Source organism: Ipomoea triloba, chromosome 4 (assembly GCF_003576645.1).
Source record: "Ipomoea triloba cultivar NCNSP0323 chromosome 4, ASM357664v1".
Lineage (NCBI taxonomy): Eukaryota > Viridiplantae > Streptophyta > Magnoliopsida > Solanales > Convolvulaceae > Ipomoea > Ipomoea triloba.
The window spans coordinates 26,886,875-26,903,224 of record NC_044919.1 but is presented as its reverse complement, the minus strand read 5'-3'; the positions used below and the strand labels follow the sequence as shown (position 1 = coordinate 26,903,224).

Here is a 16,350-nt window from a genome sequence, read left to right as displayed (position 1 = left end):
GAGATCTCGCTTGCCCGGCCGGTGGATGGACTAGAAGGCTGGATAATTGGACGGCTCAAGTCTTATTTTGACTTCTCTAGTCATATTATTAGAATTACAAATTACAAATCTTATAATTTCAACTCCTCTGGTCATATTATTACAATAACAAGTTACAAATATTATTTCGGTTCCTCTAGTCATATTATTACAATTACAAGTTACCATTTTTATTTCAACCCTTCTTGCCATATTATTACAATTACAAATTACAAATCTTATTTTGACTCCTCTAGTTATATTATTAGAATCACAAATTACAAATCCTATTTTGACTCCTCTGGTCATATTATTACACTTACAAGTTACAAATTTTATTTAGATTCCTCTAGTCATATTATTACAATTACATGTTACCAATCTTATTCGACTCCTCTTGTCATATTATTACAATTACAAGTTACTAATATTATTTCTACTCCTCTTGTCATATTATTTAATTTCAATTAATAGTTACAAATTTTATTTCAACTCATATATATATATATATATATATATATATATATATATATATGTCATTATTCACATGAGGACACATAGTAATAGAAGATTATGAGAACAAATCACATCCATCCAACACAATACCACAAACAGTTGAGATTATGCATCCATAATCTGGTGGATCATGCCTAAAAATAATTATGGAGGGCAAAGCAAATATTTGATACCAATTTTAATTATGGGATGATTTTAATTAACAAATATAGAATTGGAGTTCAACTATAATTATGGTATAGTCTTCATTCTTTCTCAGAAACGTTAAATGCTTATTTTAGATGGGAAAATCCGAAAATTACGGAATTCGTATTTATGATTTACCATTCGAAAATGAAATCACAGTTTTTACAAAAATATAAAATGGTGATCTGTTATTACAATTTTTTGATAAAGTGTGTGCCAATCTGTGATAAAGCGTGTGTCAACGTTTATATATATATATATATATATATACACACACACACACACTGTATGCCATCCATGCTTTAGGCGGGGGTTAAAAAACCTATGCACAAAACTGTGCACAATTTGAACAGAATATTAATAATTTTTTTAATTACTATAGCTATAACTAAAATACAATGACCCCGGACAAATAAAATAGGACTTTGGGACACAAGAGAATCTCAACACACATCCCCAAAGAATAAGCAGGCAAACACGAAAATAAGGGGCACAAATTTTTTTTCTTCAAAATTTGAATTACATTTATATATGAATTAATAAGAGCATTTCAATGCTATTTAAACTTTAACATGATTTACGAACGGAGTTTAAATATTAAACATAAACCAGAAACTTGGCACAAAGAGGTGAGTAAAAAGGCACACACCATACCCAAGACGGCACACAAGGCAGATCGCATGGGTAGAATAGATTATGTTCACGGGGGTGTGTGTCATACTCGTTTATAACATGTGCCACATGAGACAAAATCGTGTGCACGAAATTAAAGTGAACTATGCATTGATTTTGAGAGAGCAAAAAAATGACACACAACCGCCAATGAAGGCATTCAACTATACGTAAAACCAGACACATAAAATATGCTAACACAAAAAATTATCAAAAAAATAAGCTAACATTAGTGTACTAAGGCTTCTTAGGCTTAGGAGTACTTGTAAGTAACCAAAAGCCCTAAGAGACATTTCATCGAGCACCTAAGCTTCACACCATCCTACTATTCTACACATGGAATTCTATAGGATCTATGATTGCAAAAGCTAATCCTTAACTCTAATCAACAATCATGATTAGATTAAGGCCTCAAACTCCTAAGAGATTGGCCAAATCAATTAGAATCAAACCAAATCAACAATCAAAGACAAGAATAGATATCCAACATAAAATGAAGCAAATTCCACATTTAGAAATGATAATCCACACTAGGCAAGCATAACTTCACACAATTCAATCCCTAGAAGAAATTAGCTATGCATATTCATGAATTCAAAATCACAAATCTAAATCAAACTAGAGAAATGTAAATTGCAATAGGAATTGAAATGAAAACTAGATTAAAAGGTAGAATTCACCTAGCCAATATGAATTACAATCTTCAAGTCCACTTTGATCTTCAATCCTTCAAGAATTGGAACTTCTAGGTATTTTTCTCTCTAAAATTCTCTCTACTAAAAATTGTAAAAAATCTAAAAATGATCCAACCTCCTAGAAATTTCTAGCTAGCTCCCTTAAATAGCCTTCTCAAAATTGCCCTTTTTATTTTTCCTTCCGCACTCCCTGTCCGCGCATAATCCACGCGTGGAGTGACGGCGTGGACAAACACTGGATTTGATCCGCGCCGACTCCACGCGTGGATGTGTCCTCCGGCCAATTTCGAGACTTCTTCTTTGCTTCGAATGCTCGCTATGTCTTTATGCTTTGTCGAGTGGCTCCCTGGATCTGTAAAAGCATTCTAAAACACCAAAGAGACACAGCTTTGCACGAGATCTACGCATTAGAGCATAAAATGCCATAGGCTAGTCACAAAAGGACACTAATTACTATCAATTCACCCCGATATAGACCCTAATTCCTAGTAATCTTGAGTGCTTATCACTATCCCCAGGTACACAATACAATCCTCTTCTTCAAATTCCAGGGCTAGATGGGCCGCTATTGGTTGTTGTACACCTTGTTGGAACATGGGGGGGGGGAAATCCTTGTGGAAAATTTTGAGTGAATTGATGGAAGAAGTTGTGATTCATTTGGTGGAGGAGATTTTGTATCCCAACCCCTTGTCCTTGTTGTTGAGGTGGAGGTTGTTGTTGTCCATAATCTTGTGGAATGCCTCCTTGATTCATGTTTTGGAAGAATGGAAATTAAGCTTGTGACATCCTCATTCCTCCTCCAAAGTAGGGTTCACATTTGGATTCACCATGAAGGGTTGTGCCGGGATTTGAATAGGGGCAATCGGCACTTGAGACACATTGACATGCCCTCCTTGGTGTTCCTCATTGAAATCTCCTTACCTTGGGCTTTGGTGGGCAATCGGCACTTGAGACACACTTGCCCCGGGTTGCTTGTATCTCTAGTCTCCATTTCTATTTCAAAGTTCTCAAAATCTCTTAGCCACTCGTGCAAAACTCTTCTTTCCCTCCTTAAGTCCGTCAAAAACTCTTGATTAAGGGGATGAAGGTCTACACTCCCCTTATATCTCATTTGCATACATCGGGGGGGCTCCTATAACAAGCACAACCAAAACACACTAGGAAACACTTGGTTATGGGTTAGTGTAAAATAAACAAAAAGAAAAAAAAATAAAAAACTTGATCTCCTAAGGATTTACAAACCTTAATGCTAGAAATAAAGGAAAAAACTCAATACAACTAAATAAGCAATCCCCGGCAACGACGCCAAAAAGTTGGTGTTGGTACGGTGTGATGGTGAAAAGGTGGGTGTTCTGTCGTTCCGCAGGGGATTGCGACTATAGCGCGTACTTGAGCAATTACCTAAATTATAGTCACTAAGGTTTTGAAACTCATAAGGATCCAAGCAAATCATTGGTTGAGGGTATTTAATAAGCTAAGATATTTTTGGATTTTTGGATGCTAAGGGAATACAAATTTAATTCTAGAAACTTCAATAGGAAAAGATGGGTTTTAATTAGGGGTATTGCTCTATTGATGCTTAACAACTTAAAATTGGGGGAGAAAAATTTATCTAGGGTCTTAAGGCAATGCACTAATGAATCCTAGTCTAAGCCATACTTATAGCAATAAACAAGGATTGCCCCACTTTCATAGTGTATCAATCCAAGTTCTTGAAGCACACAAGCATATTTAAGCCTCAATCTACCCCTATTTTCATAGAAGGAAAATGGGTTTGAATTTGGCAAGGCTTGAGTCTTCCATCCAATTTTCATTGAGATGGAGGCCTCTCCAAAAGCAAGCAACAATCGCTACCTATCAATCATTACATGAGAATATAAAGACCCAATTCAAACTCAAGAACCCTAGGTGGGTTTGTTCATACACTGGCTTTTATGCAATAACTACATTTCTAGCATCAATAGGAGCAATAATAACACCCTAATATAAACCCAATAGCTAACAACTCACTCATTGGAAGCATAAACATGGCAAATATAAACAAGGAAATCATGAACATAGCAATAAATGTAAATAAGAAGAGAGAAGAAAAGTAAAGACTTCTCTATTAAATGTAGATGAAGATGGTGGTTAAAGCCACTGAAATCCGCAATACAAGGCCTCCAATGTGCAAAAGTAGAGTTAATCTAAGCTATTCAAAGCTATTTAGGTCTATAGAAATGAAGGAGAACAAGACTAAGCTAGCTAGGGTTCGGACTTACTACTTAGACAAAAATGCAGCAAAAACGCTTAAATACAGAGTAGTATAGATCTCCACGGCCACTTACATGGGCCGTGTGGGTGGCCGTGGAGGTGTTGCGGCTTAAAAATTCCAGCAGAGGCACACGGCTGCCACCACGGGTCGTGGGGGTGGCCTGGAAGTGCTTCCTGCTTTGTTCCTTGGTCCGTTTCACGCTCCGCTACTTCTCTCCTTCCTTGAGTGGGATCCTTTGCTACCAAAATCGATCCAATATGCTCCAAAATACTCCCTTTGCTACTCGTTGTGGACAATTGCACCTATGAACACAAAACACGCAAACGAGTAATAAATCTCACTCAAGTACAAACACTTTGTTCACAAAAATAGATAAAATAAGGGGTAAAAAGATTTTTAGAGTTAGAGATATCACCAAGCCATAATCGCCTCCAAAACAAGCAACCAATAGAACCAATCTTTCTTCCAAAATATCTTTTCTGTTTTTCTCTTTTCCTCTTTTTCTCTTTTTTCTCTTTTTTTTTCTTTGACACAAAAGCAAATAAACGACGTCGAATTTTCACAAAAACCAACGTCATATAATAATTTTAAAAAATAAAAATCAAATACAACGTCGGTTATTTAAGAAAATCGACGCCTTATGTATTTTTATTTTTTTTTAAATATAATATGACGTCGGTTTTCCTTAATAACCGACGTCGTATCTTATTTTTTTTAAAGAATTAAACGGCGTCGGTTTGGCTTAATAACCGACGTTGTATTATATTTTTAAAAAAATATAAAAAAAATACATACGGGGTGTCAGTTTTTACAACCGACGTCGTATCATTTATATACAACGTCTGCTAGATTGACGTAGAATTTCAACCGGCGTTAAAAGTGCTAAAAACTAACGTTAAAGGTGTTTTATGTAATAGTGCACTCTCCCTATCTCATATGGAATGACATAAGACTCATCATAATAAGAATGACAATGTGCTAGTCTTGTTGGAATTTTAATGGTCAATTTGTATTCTTAAGACTAGCTATGAACATTTTTACAATACTTTATTAATAAATTCTTCAATTCGTCACTCATATTCTTAATTCTTAAGAATGAAGAGTTAAGAATATTGTATGAAATAGATACTATCTAATATTAATTAAGTCAAAAACTAAATAAAAATATTTATTTAATTAGAAAACAATGCCCAAAAATAGTGGCTCCTTAGGGCATACATGTCTAACATCTTAAAGAAACACTAAACGAGCATGTTCGCGAACATTATTAAATGAACACTTAACGAGCATGCATGTTCATGAACATTTTTAAAACGAACACTAACGAACACGTTTATGAGCTCTTAGCAAATGAGGATACAAATGTTCACTCTGTTCATTTATTAAACGAGCTCTAAAAGTTGTTCATTTATATATGTTCGTTTACCATAACAAACTAACGTTACCAAATACGAATACAAGTAATTTATTGAAAGCTCTATTCGCTAACAACTTTATGTAAAAGTAGATGAAAATAGTACTCCATAATATATTGTGTATCATTCAATGGCAAATACTTTATTTGAAAATAGTAATATGTTTGTCTATCATCATTCATTAAGCGCAAGTTTTTATAGTCTTTGTTTCTTAATTAAATACGATACATAATAGTAGATGAAAATAGTAATATATTACTCCGTATGTATCATTCATTAATTGCAAATACTTTATTTATTCTTTCGTCCATGGCTACCATCGGAGTTCCTTTTGTTTTTTTCATTGGTGGGACTAGATCACAATATAATAGTCATAAACTCATTGTCATCCATGAAATAATTGAGTAAAACAAAACCGGCCTCTTTAGAAAATGTAGCTTTTTATTATTTTTTACAGTCAAGTTTGATGGATTCTTTGTTTCTTAACTACTCTATAATCATGCCCTAAAAAATTCAGGGCGGTGTTTATTTATTTAATTTTTGTGCAGATACGAACAATATTGTTTTAGCTATATTATATTATGAATCATCATATCATTTATTGTGCAGAGACATCAGAGTGAATTGAGCTGCGTACTGCAGATCGAGTTTTCCGGCCCTGTCTTAACCATTGCAATGGAACAACCTTCTTTTGTGTCTTCTTCATGTGGTTCCTCCTATGATGTTTTCTTGAGTTTCAGAGGAGAAGACGTTCGCAAGAATTTTGTTGATCATCTCTATGGTGCCATACAGCAAAGAGGGATTTACATTTTCAAAGACGACGAGAAGCTGGAAAGGGGAAAGTCCATCTCGCCCGCACTTGAGAAGGCAATTGAAGAATCGTCCATGGCGGTCGTCGTCTTCTCCGAGCACTATGCTGATTCGACATGGTGTTTGGAGGAGCTGGTGAAAATCATGGAGTGTATGGAGGTGAAAGGTCAGATGGTTGTTCCCATTTTCTATGGCGTGGATCCATCGACGGTGAGGAAACAGAAGGGAAAGTTTGGAGAAGCCTTTGAAGGACACGAGAAGACGTTTGAGAAGGAAGGAGAAAAGGTGAAAAAATGGAGGAGAGTGTTTCCAATTTGTCCGGTTGGAATCTGGACAACACTGAAAATGGGTAAATCTTAAAATCTAAAACCCACCCATATATATATATATATATATATATATATATATATATATATATATATATATATATATATATATATAGGGTTGACTTCATATGAGACAAGCTATTTAGGTGAGAAATGCGAACAACGTGAGTGCACATAATCTCCTTCACGAATGCACACACCCTAAACTGTGTGCACTCATGTAGGCTAAGTGCACACACTTCGGGCTGTGTGCATCCGCGTAGTAAACTGTGTGCACTCACGTACTAGTTCGCATTTCTCACCTAAATAGCTTGTCTCATTTGATTTGAATATATTTTATATATATATATATATATTCGTACTGTGTTTTATTAGCAATATGCAAACTAAACTAACAACCCCTTTGGTGCACATGAATTGGTTGTAATTGAATTTAAATTTGAATGAAAACCTCAATTACATTGATTGGTTAGTTAGAAGAAATTACAATTTCCTCATTTTGTTGAATTGCAATTCATGGGTGTCCCATGACTACCCTGGTGAATTGCAATTCAATGGGTGTGAGAAATAGAAAAAAGGGATGCAATGGCATTATTACCCTTTATTATTATTATTATTATTAAACAATGATATTTTAATTTTTATATCACTTCTTTCTTTTTCATTCTCAATAATTCTATTCCACCCTATCAATGTAATTTGAATTCTTACTATATTCCTACATTATTCTTTCCCACCTAATTGTAATTCTTTTTCTTCCTAATTTTTCCTTCCAACCAAATGCTCCCTGAGAAGACAAAGACTTTTTCCATATTTATAAAANTCAATTACATTGATTGGTTAGTTAGAAGAAATTACAATTTCCTCATTTTGTTGAATTGCAATTCATGGGTGTCCCATGACTACCCTGGTGAATTGCAATTCAATGGGTGTGAGAAATAGAAAAAAGGGATGCAATGGCATTATTACCCTTTATTATTATTATTATTATTAAACAATGATATTTTAATTTTTATATCACTTCTTTCTTTTTCATTCTCAATAATTCTATTCCACCCTATCAATGTAATTTGAATTCTTACTATATTCCTACATTATTCTTTCCCACCTAATTGTAATTCTTTTTCTTCCTAATTTTTCCTTCCAACCAAATGCTCCCTGAGAAGACAAAGACTTTTTCCATATTTATAAAAAAAAAAAAAAAAAAAAAACTTTTTCCATATGATATTACTGTGGATAAATGTTTTTGAACTTTGCCCACATGAAGTTGCATGCTTAGCTTATGTTTAGAGGTGAAGCCATCCAACTGAAAAAACATGCATTAATTTGTGTCTTTAATTAATTTATGACTTGACTTGTACTTGCTGTGTTTAATTGTGATGTATATAGGCATGAAGCAAAGTTTATCCAGAAAATTGTTGAAGATATCATGACTAAATTGGGTTCAACAAGGTCAATTGATGATCCAAAACTGGTTGGGATAGAGGCTCGTATGCAGAAACTGTATCGATTGATAGGCTTGGAGTCTAATGACGTTCGCTTTGTTGGAATACATGGGATGAGCGGGATTGGAAAGACAACTATTGCTAGAGCCCTTTATGACAAGATCTCGATGAAATTCGAAGGTTCTAGTTTTATCCATGAAGTTAGAAGCGAGTCGAGCAAACATGGTGTGGTGCACTTGCAACAGAAACTTCTATCTCAGATTCTTTCAGTAAAAGATTTGAAAATAGACAATGTCTTTGAAGGAAAAATGATGATACAACAAAGGCTTCGTTGCAAAAGAGTACTTATTGTTCTTGATGATGTCGATCACAGGGATCAATTGGAGACATTTGTCGGAAACAGTGATTGGTTTGGTGTTGGAAGTAGAATCATCATAACAACAAAGGATAAGCACTTGCTTATTAGCCACAAAGTCAGCATTATGAAATACTATAAAGTGGGTGTGCTAGAGGAAGCTGAAAGCTTTCAGCTCTTTAGGCAGCATGCATTTAATAAACAGCTGATGTTGCCCCCTACCAAGGAATTTGAGGAGGTCGAAGCTCAAGTGGTACACTATGCTGGAGGCCTTCCTTTGGCTCTTGAAGTTTTTGGCTCCCTCCTATATGGCAGAGATATTGATGAATGGAGAAGTGAAGTTGGCCGACTTAAGGAAATCCCAGAAGATGAGATTTTAGAGAAACTTAAAGTAAGTTTCATTGGTCTCAACAAAAACACACAAAGGGTTTTCCTAGACATTGCATGCTTCTTTAATGGGAAGAAGAGAACAACCATAACAAGAATACTTAATAGTTTCAACTTCCACTCCGACATTGGCATTAAGGTTCTCAGAGAGAAATCTCTAATAACTATTTCAGAAGGTCGTGTTTTGATGCATCAATTAATACAGGAAATGGGGTGGTCTATTGTTCGCCAAGAAGCTTTAGATGATCCCAAAAGATATAGCAGGTTGTGGCTATCCCAAGATATTTCTCAACTACTTATAGGAAGTGAGGTATGTATGTGAATAGCAGATCAGATAGATAGATTATTTTAATTAATTTAATTTATACAATTAGGATATTTTTAGGAATTTGTTTTCTTGTGAAATATTGTCAGGGTACAGTAAACATCCAAGGTATAGCATTCAACTTGCCAGTTGCAACAGATGTGAAAGTTAGTAGTGAGGCCTTCACACACATGGCCAAGCTAAGACTTGTCAAATTTCACAATGTAAATGCTTCTCAGGCCCCTAATTTTCTCCCTGGCGAGTTAAGGTGGTTAGATTGGCACGGATATCCTTCAAAAAGTTTGCCTGCTACTTTCGAGGGACAAAAACTTGTTTCGCTTAAAATGCAATATAGCCGTGTCATACAACTTTGGAAAGGATTCAAGGTTTATCTATCTATCTAACTATTTATTTGTTATTTGTCTCCGATCTCATCTTCTTTTTTTTTTTGCTTTAATTTTATTCATATCATGGTTGGAGCTGAGGATTCTTAATTATTATTTTTCATGCAGGTCCTAGACAATTTGAAGTTCATGAATCTGAGCCACTCTCAGAAACTAATTAGGACTCCAGATTTCACAGGAATCCCAATTCTTGAAACATTGATTCTAGAAGAGTGTACAAGTTTGGTAGAGATCCATGCTTCTGTTGGATTTCTGAAGAACCTTGTTTCACTTAACCTTAAGGACTGTGTAAATCTGAAGAGGCTTCCCGATAGCATTCATTTAGAAAAGCTTGAGATAATGATCCTTTCAGGCTGCTTCAAACTTGAAAATTTTCCAAAAATTACAGGTCCCATGGATTGCTTGTTAGAAGTACATGCTGAGGCTACTGCTATAAGAGAAGTGCCATCATCAATCGAGTGCCTCACAAACCTGAGGTTAATAGATGTAAGCAATTGCAAGCATCTTGCAAGCCTTCCAATTAGCATTTGTAGATTGAAAGGTGTGAAAGCTGTGATTCTGTCTGGTTGTTCCAAGTTTGAGAAATTACCAGATGAATTGGGAGAAATGGAATGCTTAGAAGAGTTGTACTGTGACAAGACAGCAATCCAAGAGCTACCATCCTCCATTTCACTTCTCAAGAAACTCAAGATTTTATCATTTGGTGGATGCAAACCGACACAAAAGAGCTTCCTCTCTAGGCTGCTGACAGCAGGAGGTTTTGAAGCTATCAAGGCTTCTTCACCATTTCCTTCTCTATCTGGTTTATCTTCACTTGAAAAGCTGGATCTTAGTGATTGTAGTATGCTAGATGGAGGCATTATTCTTGGTGATCTTAGAGAGCTGCATTGTTTGAAAGTATTGAATCTTAGCAACAACAAGTTTGGTTGTATCCCAGCTGAATCCTTTGTTGGCCTCACTCGACTTTTGCAACTTCATCTAGTGGGATGTGGGAGGCTTCAAAGTTTGCCAGAGCTTCCATCTAGTATAATAGAGGTTTATGCAGATGAATGCCCCAGCTTAGAAGGCCGCAGCATAGATTCATTGACTAAATTAAATACCCAAATTTACGTTGTGTTTCATTCACTAAATGTGCTCAACTACTTGAGGATCCATGTTACGGTCACATAGTTGATGCAATATGGCAACACCTGCTCAAGGTACGTACGTAACTCATTACAATCCATGCATCCTTATCATGCATAAATAAATTATTAACTGTACGTACTGTGGGTGGCACAGGGACTATCAAATGACCCAAATCGCAGGATTAGTGTCTGCTTTCCAGGCACGGTGTTTCCTGAGTGGTTTACCTATAAGAATTGGGGAAATTCACTATCGGTTAGCCTGCCTCAAAATTGGTACAATAACAAATTCATGGGATTTGCATTCTGTTTGGTTTCTAACTTCATAGGTTATCGAACAAGCAGGAAATATTGCAGTATAACTAAAAACTATGGACTTGATGTCAAAATCATTTCCACAGCTCGTGATGGTCGTCACTCACTTATTACAGCAACTATGGGCTATAATGGGGTTAAACAGAATCTGAAATCTGGGCTCACTTGTCTGTGCTATAAGTTACTTCATAGTAGTCATTATAATCGTAATGAATGGTGCCAAATTGAAGTTTCTGGTTATTTGGATTCGGTATATACTTGTATTGGAATGCGTCTTGTGTACGAGGATGATGTTAATTAAAACCAGTGATGAACCGCTAATGATACAAAATAACATTGTCTCCACCAAAACTATAATTATGTAATAACGAGCGATGGTGTTCACTTTTTTTTCTTAAACTTTCTTTCTAATGATCAATTTTCTTCTCATGTAACACTATAGGATAATTATTTGATATTTAATTACAAATGAGTGTTCTGTTGTCAACAAATTTATGGGCACAAATATAAATCACATCAAGGATGAAAAATTAGTAGTGAAAATAGCATTTTCCTTGCTTAATGTCTTACAAAGTTACAATCATCACGAAATTCACGGTACGGCGTCAATAAGAAGAAATGACACGTGATGATTTTCACTTATTTCCACTTTCACCAAAGAAACATACATGTTTAATTTCTTTTGTTATTTGCTTTGCATTACCGCTTTTATTTGCAGCTTTCAAGGGAATTTTTGGGTAGGTATTCCATCTATGTCCATTGTAACATTTTTTTAAAAAATAATTTTTAAATTTAACATTTTGCATGACAAAATTTCAATTTGTTTGTTCAATTTAAGGAAGATGATAAGTACGTACGTAATGTTGTACAGTACTTTTTCTTAAATCTCTATTCTTAATTAATGTTCCTTTCCTTATTTGATGAGATTTTTTAATATTTAATTACAAGCTAAGTGAGTGCTGTCAATTAATTTAATTTATAGGCACAAATATAAGTCACATACATGAGAGGAAAACATTTTTCCTTGTTTAATTTCCTGCAATCTTGATGGGATCACTGTACGGTAAGAAGAAATGACATATTCAAATGTGTCCCATCGATCCACTTATTTCCACTTCAACCGTACTACATGGATCGGAGTTGCTTCATTTCATAAGCATGCATGTTTAATTCCTGTATTTGGAATTTATTTTGTTATTTGCTTTGCATTAGCGCTTTTATTTTATTTGCAGCTTTATTGGAATTTTTAATTTTGGTATTCCATCTATGTTCCTTTTAACATTTTTTTTTAAAAAAATACCTAGTATTTTCACCCCGTGCGATACACGGAATTAATATGTTATAATATTTTAAGAATATTTAGATCGATATATAATTATATAAATTATAACATTAAATAGAGTTAATTCTTTTTTTGGTCCTATACTTATTAGGCCTTCTCCAATAGTTGAGAATTTGGTGTAGTTTTTGAGGAGATTTTGTAAGTGTGATTAAGAAAGAGGAAATAGGGGTAAGGGAAAAAAAGAAAAGGAAAAAGAAAAAAAAATTTAAAAAAAAAAAAGATGATAATTTACGGGCGCGAATCTGCGCGCAGTTATTGTGCAATCAAGTGGGCCCCATTGGGGCTAACAAAAACTTTGATATTGCAGGAGAAAAGTCCTCCTTATTTTTCCTCTTCCCGATTGTATAAACAAGTCACATGTCAAAATTTTGTCTTAAACTTTGTGTCAAATATGGCTATTGGGGATGGCTTTAGGACTTTGACACTTTTAGTCCGCCATAAAAAATGTTGCAACATTTTGACCACTCTTATCGTGACATGGTTACTTTTGGTCCTTCGTCTAAATTCCTGTCAGTTGACAATCTAAATGAGGGGCATTTATGTCATTCAATGTGTTTTCTTCTCAACCTTATCTTTTCTTTTCTCAGCCCCAAAAACACCCGTTGCAATTATTAGGACCAAGTTTTTCTTGCTTAATCCTCCGCATTTCCCACCCGATAAGTTCCCTCAACTGCTGTGTTTTCTCTGTAGCTACTTCCTCTACTGTTTTTTATGTTGAGTTGATGTTTAAATTGGGTTAACATTTGATCTGCTTATGGCTTTTTTGGAAATTAAAAACTACTGTTTCTTTCTTGCATGGGTTTTCAGTTTTGAGTTTTAAAATCCAAGCACAATCTTGTATATGTGCTAGAAACCATGTCTTTTCACACCATCTTCCACAGCAGAATCTTGGTTTGTAAGGATACCAGTTTAAATTTGTCTTTCTTGAGTTCTGTTTGAAATTGTGCACAGACTGTGTTTTTGATGAGGTAATTTAGTTCTTTCCATTTCATGGTATGACTGCACATATTCTCAAAGACATTATCTTGATTTTGTGCTGGTTATGTACTGCAATAAAGGGCTTTTTCTTTAGATAAATAAATGAGGTCTGCAAATCTATAATTAGAATTGAAGTGGTGTTAATATTTTGGCAGTTGGATGGCTGCAAATCTATAGTTGTAGTATCTAGAGGCAGTGTTTCCCACAGTATTGGCTTCTCAAATAAGAACAATTTGTAGCCATTTGCAACCAATCCTTCTCCACCATCTCATCTTTATTGGTATATCTTAAATCACAACAGCTTTGTTGAGCATGATAGATTTCCGCGCGGTCTTTCGCTTCTCGCCGTTGCTCTGCATCATCTTCTTCGCCGTCGGGATCAGTTCAGGAAGGCCCTGTGCCTGGTTCGGTTCACCATCATTTCTCTCAAGCAATTGAGTGGAAGGAGAGGGCTAATTAAAGGCTGAGAAGAAAACACATTCAATGACAAAAATACCCCTCATTTAAACGGTCAATAGACTGGAATTTAGACGGAGGACCAAAAGAGGCACTGTTACAATAAGAGTGGTCAAAATGTGGCAAAAAATTTTATGGCAGACTAAAAGTGTCTGACCCCTAATAAGTATAAGACCAAAAAGGGAATTAACTCCATCAAATATGGAGTATTATATAGTGCAATTAGGAGATGAGTTGGATCGATTATGTTTTTTGATATTATACTTACGAAATCGAGTAAATAATTGCTCAATTAATAGCTAATGTGTACATGTACACATTCGGTGCTGAAATTTTGGTGATTTTATATATCAGTTTTTAAGATTTTTATAAATTTGACAAATTTAATTTGGAGCAATAGGTAAGTTAGCCACTCTTATATGTACTCATTTTTATATGTACTACATTTCAGTGGCATGACCACTCTTATACTTTGGAGCAATAGGTAAGCATAGCCAGGAAGATGTCAACTATTGATAAAGCAGAAGAGCTCCTCGAAAAACTTCGCATTGCTTCTTGGGATCCCTACTATTCAAGGTAGTTCCTTCAAGATGAATTCATGCTTAGTGATATTATCTTTAGTGTTGGTTTTGTTACAATCGTACTCATTTTGCATTGTGTTACTTTTTCCAACATTCAAACTAGCTCATTAATCCTTGTGTCATTTAGGTGTCTATACCTTAATCACGGTAAGAGCTACATAAAAAAATTGTCATCCTTTCACAAAGACAGATGATGAGCATGAGTGATGCAATGATCTTCTGATTAAAAAAGAAAGACCTTTGCAATCAATTTGTAAATGCCTAATGAGGTTGGTAGGTTTGAACATTGAAGTATTTTTTTTTTTTGAAAACGAACATTGAAGTATTGTATCCTCGGTGTCATTTTTCTTGGGAATCAACCTAAAATATCATTCTTAATGTTCTTTTCAATAGAAATTTTCCATTATGTGCATTGCATATCCAGTTTACTAATTTCCTAATGTGGGTGTTCATTGTTAATAGGTTGCTCAAGAAATCGGGCAAAGATTCCGTGAAACCATACTTGCTCTGGGAGGTGGAAAAGCTCTATTTGAGGTAGAAATAGGTACATGGATGTTTGATATAGATTTTTGAATGTTGCATCTTCTTATGAATATAAAAAATGCCAACTAGATTCAGTTAACAAGGCATGAAGGCTAATTTCATAGATATATTTGTAGATTGATACTTGTTTCTTTTAAATGATATTTGTTGAAGTTATTTGTATTTCTGTCTCCTCATTATTTAGTTATTTATGTTGTGGTTAAGTGGTATTTGTTTCTTAACTTAGATATGGAAGATCTTAAAGATTTTTACAAAAGTCAAGGTGTGCTCTAGGAGCGATGATTTGAACGGTTGAAATTAAAAAAAAAAATTAGGGGTTTTAATTAAAATAAATATATTTTTTAAAAATATAATCAATTAAAAAAATTAGGAATTTTAATTAAAATAAATATTTTTTAAAAAATAATTAATAATCCGCTACCATTCCTACCTAGGAATGGTAGTGGATTACTAATTTAAAAAATAAATAAATAAAAATATAATTATCATCCGCTACCGTTCCTAGATAGGAACGATAGTGGATGAGTAGACTTTTCGCAACTGTTCCACAATGGTAGCGAAAATTCAAGGACAATCAGTGCGGGCGGGGCGGGCTAAAAAGCTCGCCATAAAACGGGCTTTGAAAATCAGAGCCCGCCCCCGCCTTTTGGCGGGGCGGGACGGGCTAGCCCGGCGGGCTAAGCCCGTTTTTGACGGCTCTAATTACGGGGCGTTTGGTTCAATGTAGTTTAGGATGCACTGAATTACAATTCAACGAATTGAGAAACTACTGCGATGCATAATTTATTTAATTTAATAAGACTATATATAAGAATAATAGAATGAGTATTTAATTTTCAATAATATACTTTAACATATTCTTAGTATATATTTAACAATTACACCAACATTTTTTTCTTTCCGTTAGACGTAGATATATGATTATTTTTACATTACATGCATTCGAATGTATAATGAAACTGGATTATACATTCTAAATAAAGCAAATGCCCACTTGAACTGCAATTACGTTGAGCTCTAATCAGCCCAAAAACTCCTAGCTTGAAGTTCATTACGCCCAATATTCATTTTATGGCAAATTATATTGTGCACCATAGTGCACATAGCAATGTGCACCACGTACCTAAACAACGTCGTTTTGAGCATTGTAAACTAATCATCCGTTTTGTTTTGAAAATCATGTTTTTCGTTTCGGTCGGTCTGTATTTATGTTAATATTATGTG

The 16,350-nt window shown here is 34.7% G+C and overlaps 1 protein-coding gene and 1 long non-coding RNA gene across 2 annotated transcripts; both read left to right on the top strand.

Moving 5' to 3' along the window:
- Positions 1 to 4,210: 4,210 nt before the first annotated feature.
- LOC116016087 (TMV resistance protein N-like) lies at positions 4,211 to 11,527 on the top strand. Its single transcript, XM_031256250.1, has 6 exons — positions 4,211 to 4,387; positions 6,366 to 6,871; positions 8,282 to 9,389; positions 9,494 to 9,769; positions 9,896 to 10,948; positions 11,069 to 11,527. Exons 1-6 carry the CDS (start codon positions 4,211 to 4,213, stop codon positions 11,525 to 11,527), a joined length of 3,579 nt encoding a protein of 1,192 aa, XP_031112110.1.
- A 1,676-nt stretch (positions 11,528 to 13,203) lies between these two features.
- On the top strand, positions 13,204 to 15,288 carry LOC116017484. The gene is made up of 2 exons (XR_004097922.1): positions 13,204 to 14,578; positions 15,046 to 15,288. It is a non-coding gene; the product is annotated as an uncharacterized LOC116017484 (long non-coding RNA).
- Positions 15,289 to 16,350: the final 1,062 nt, after the last annotated feature.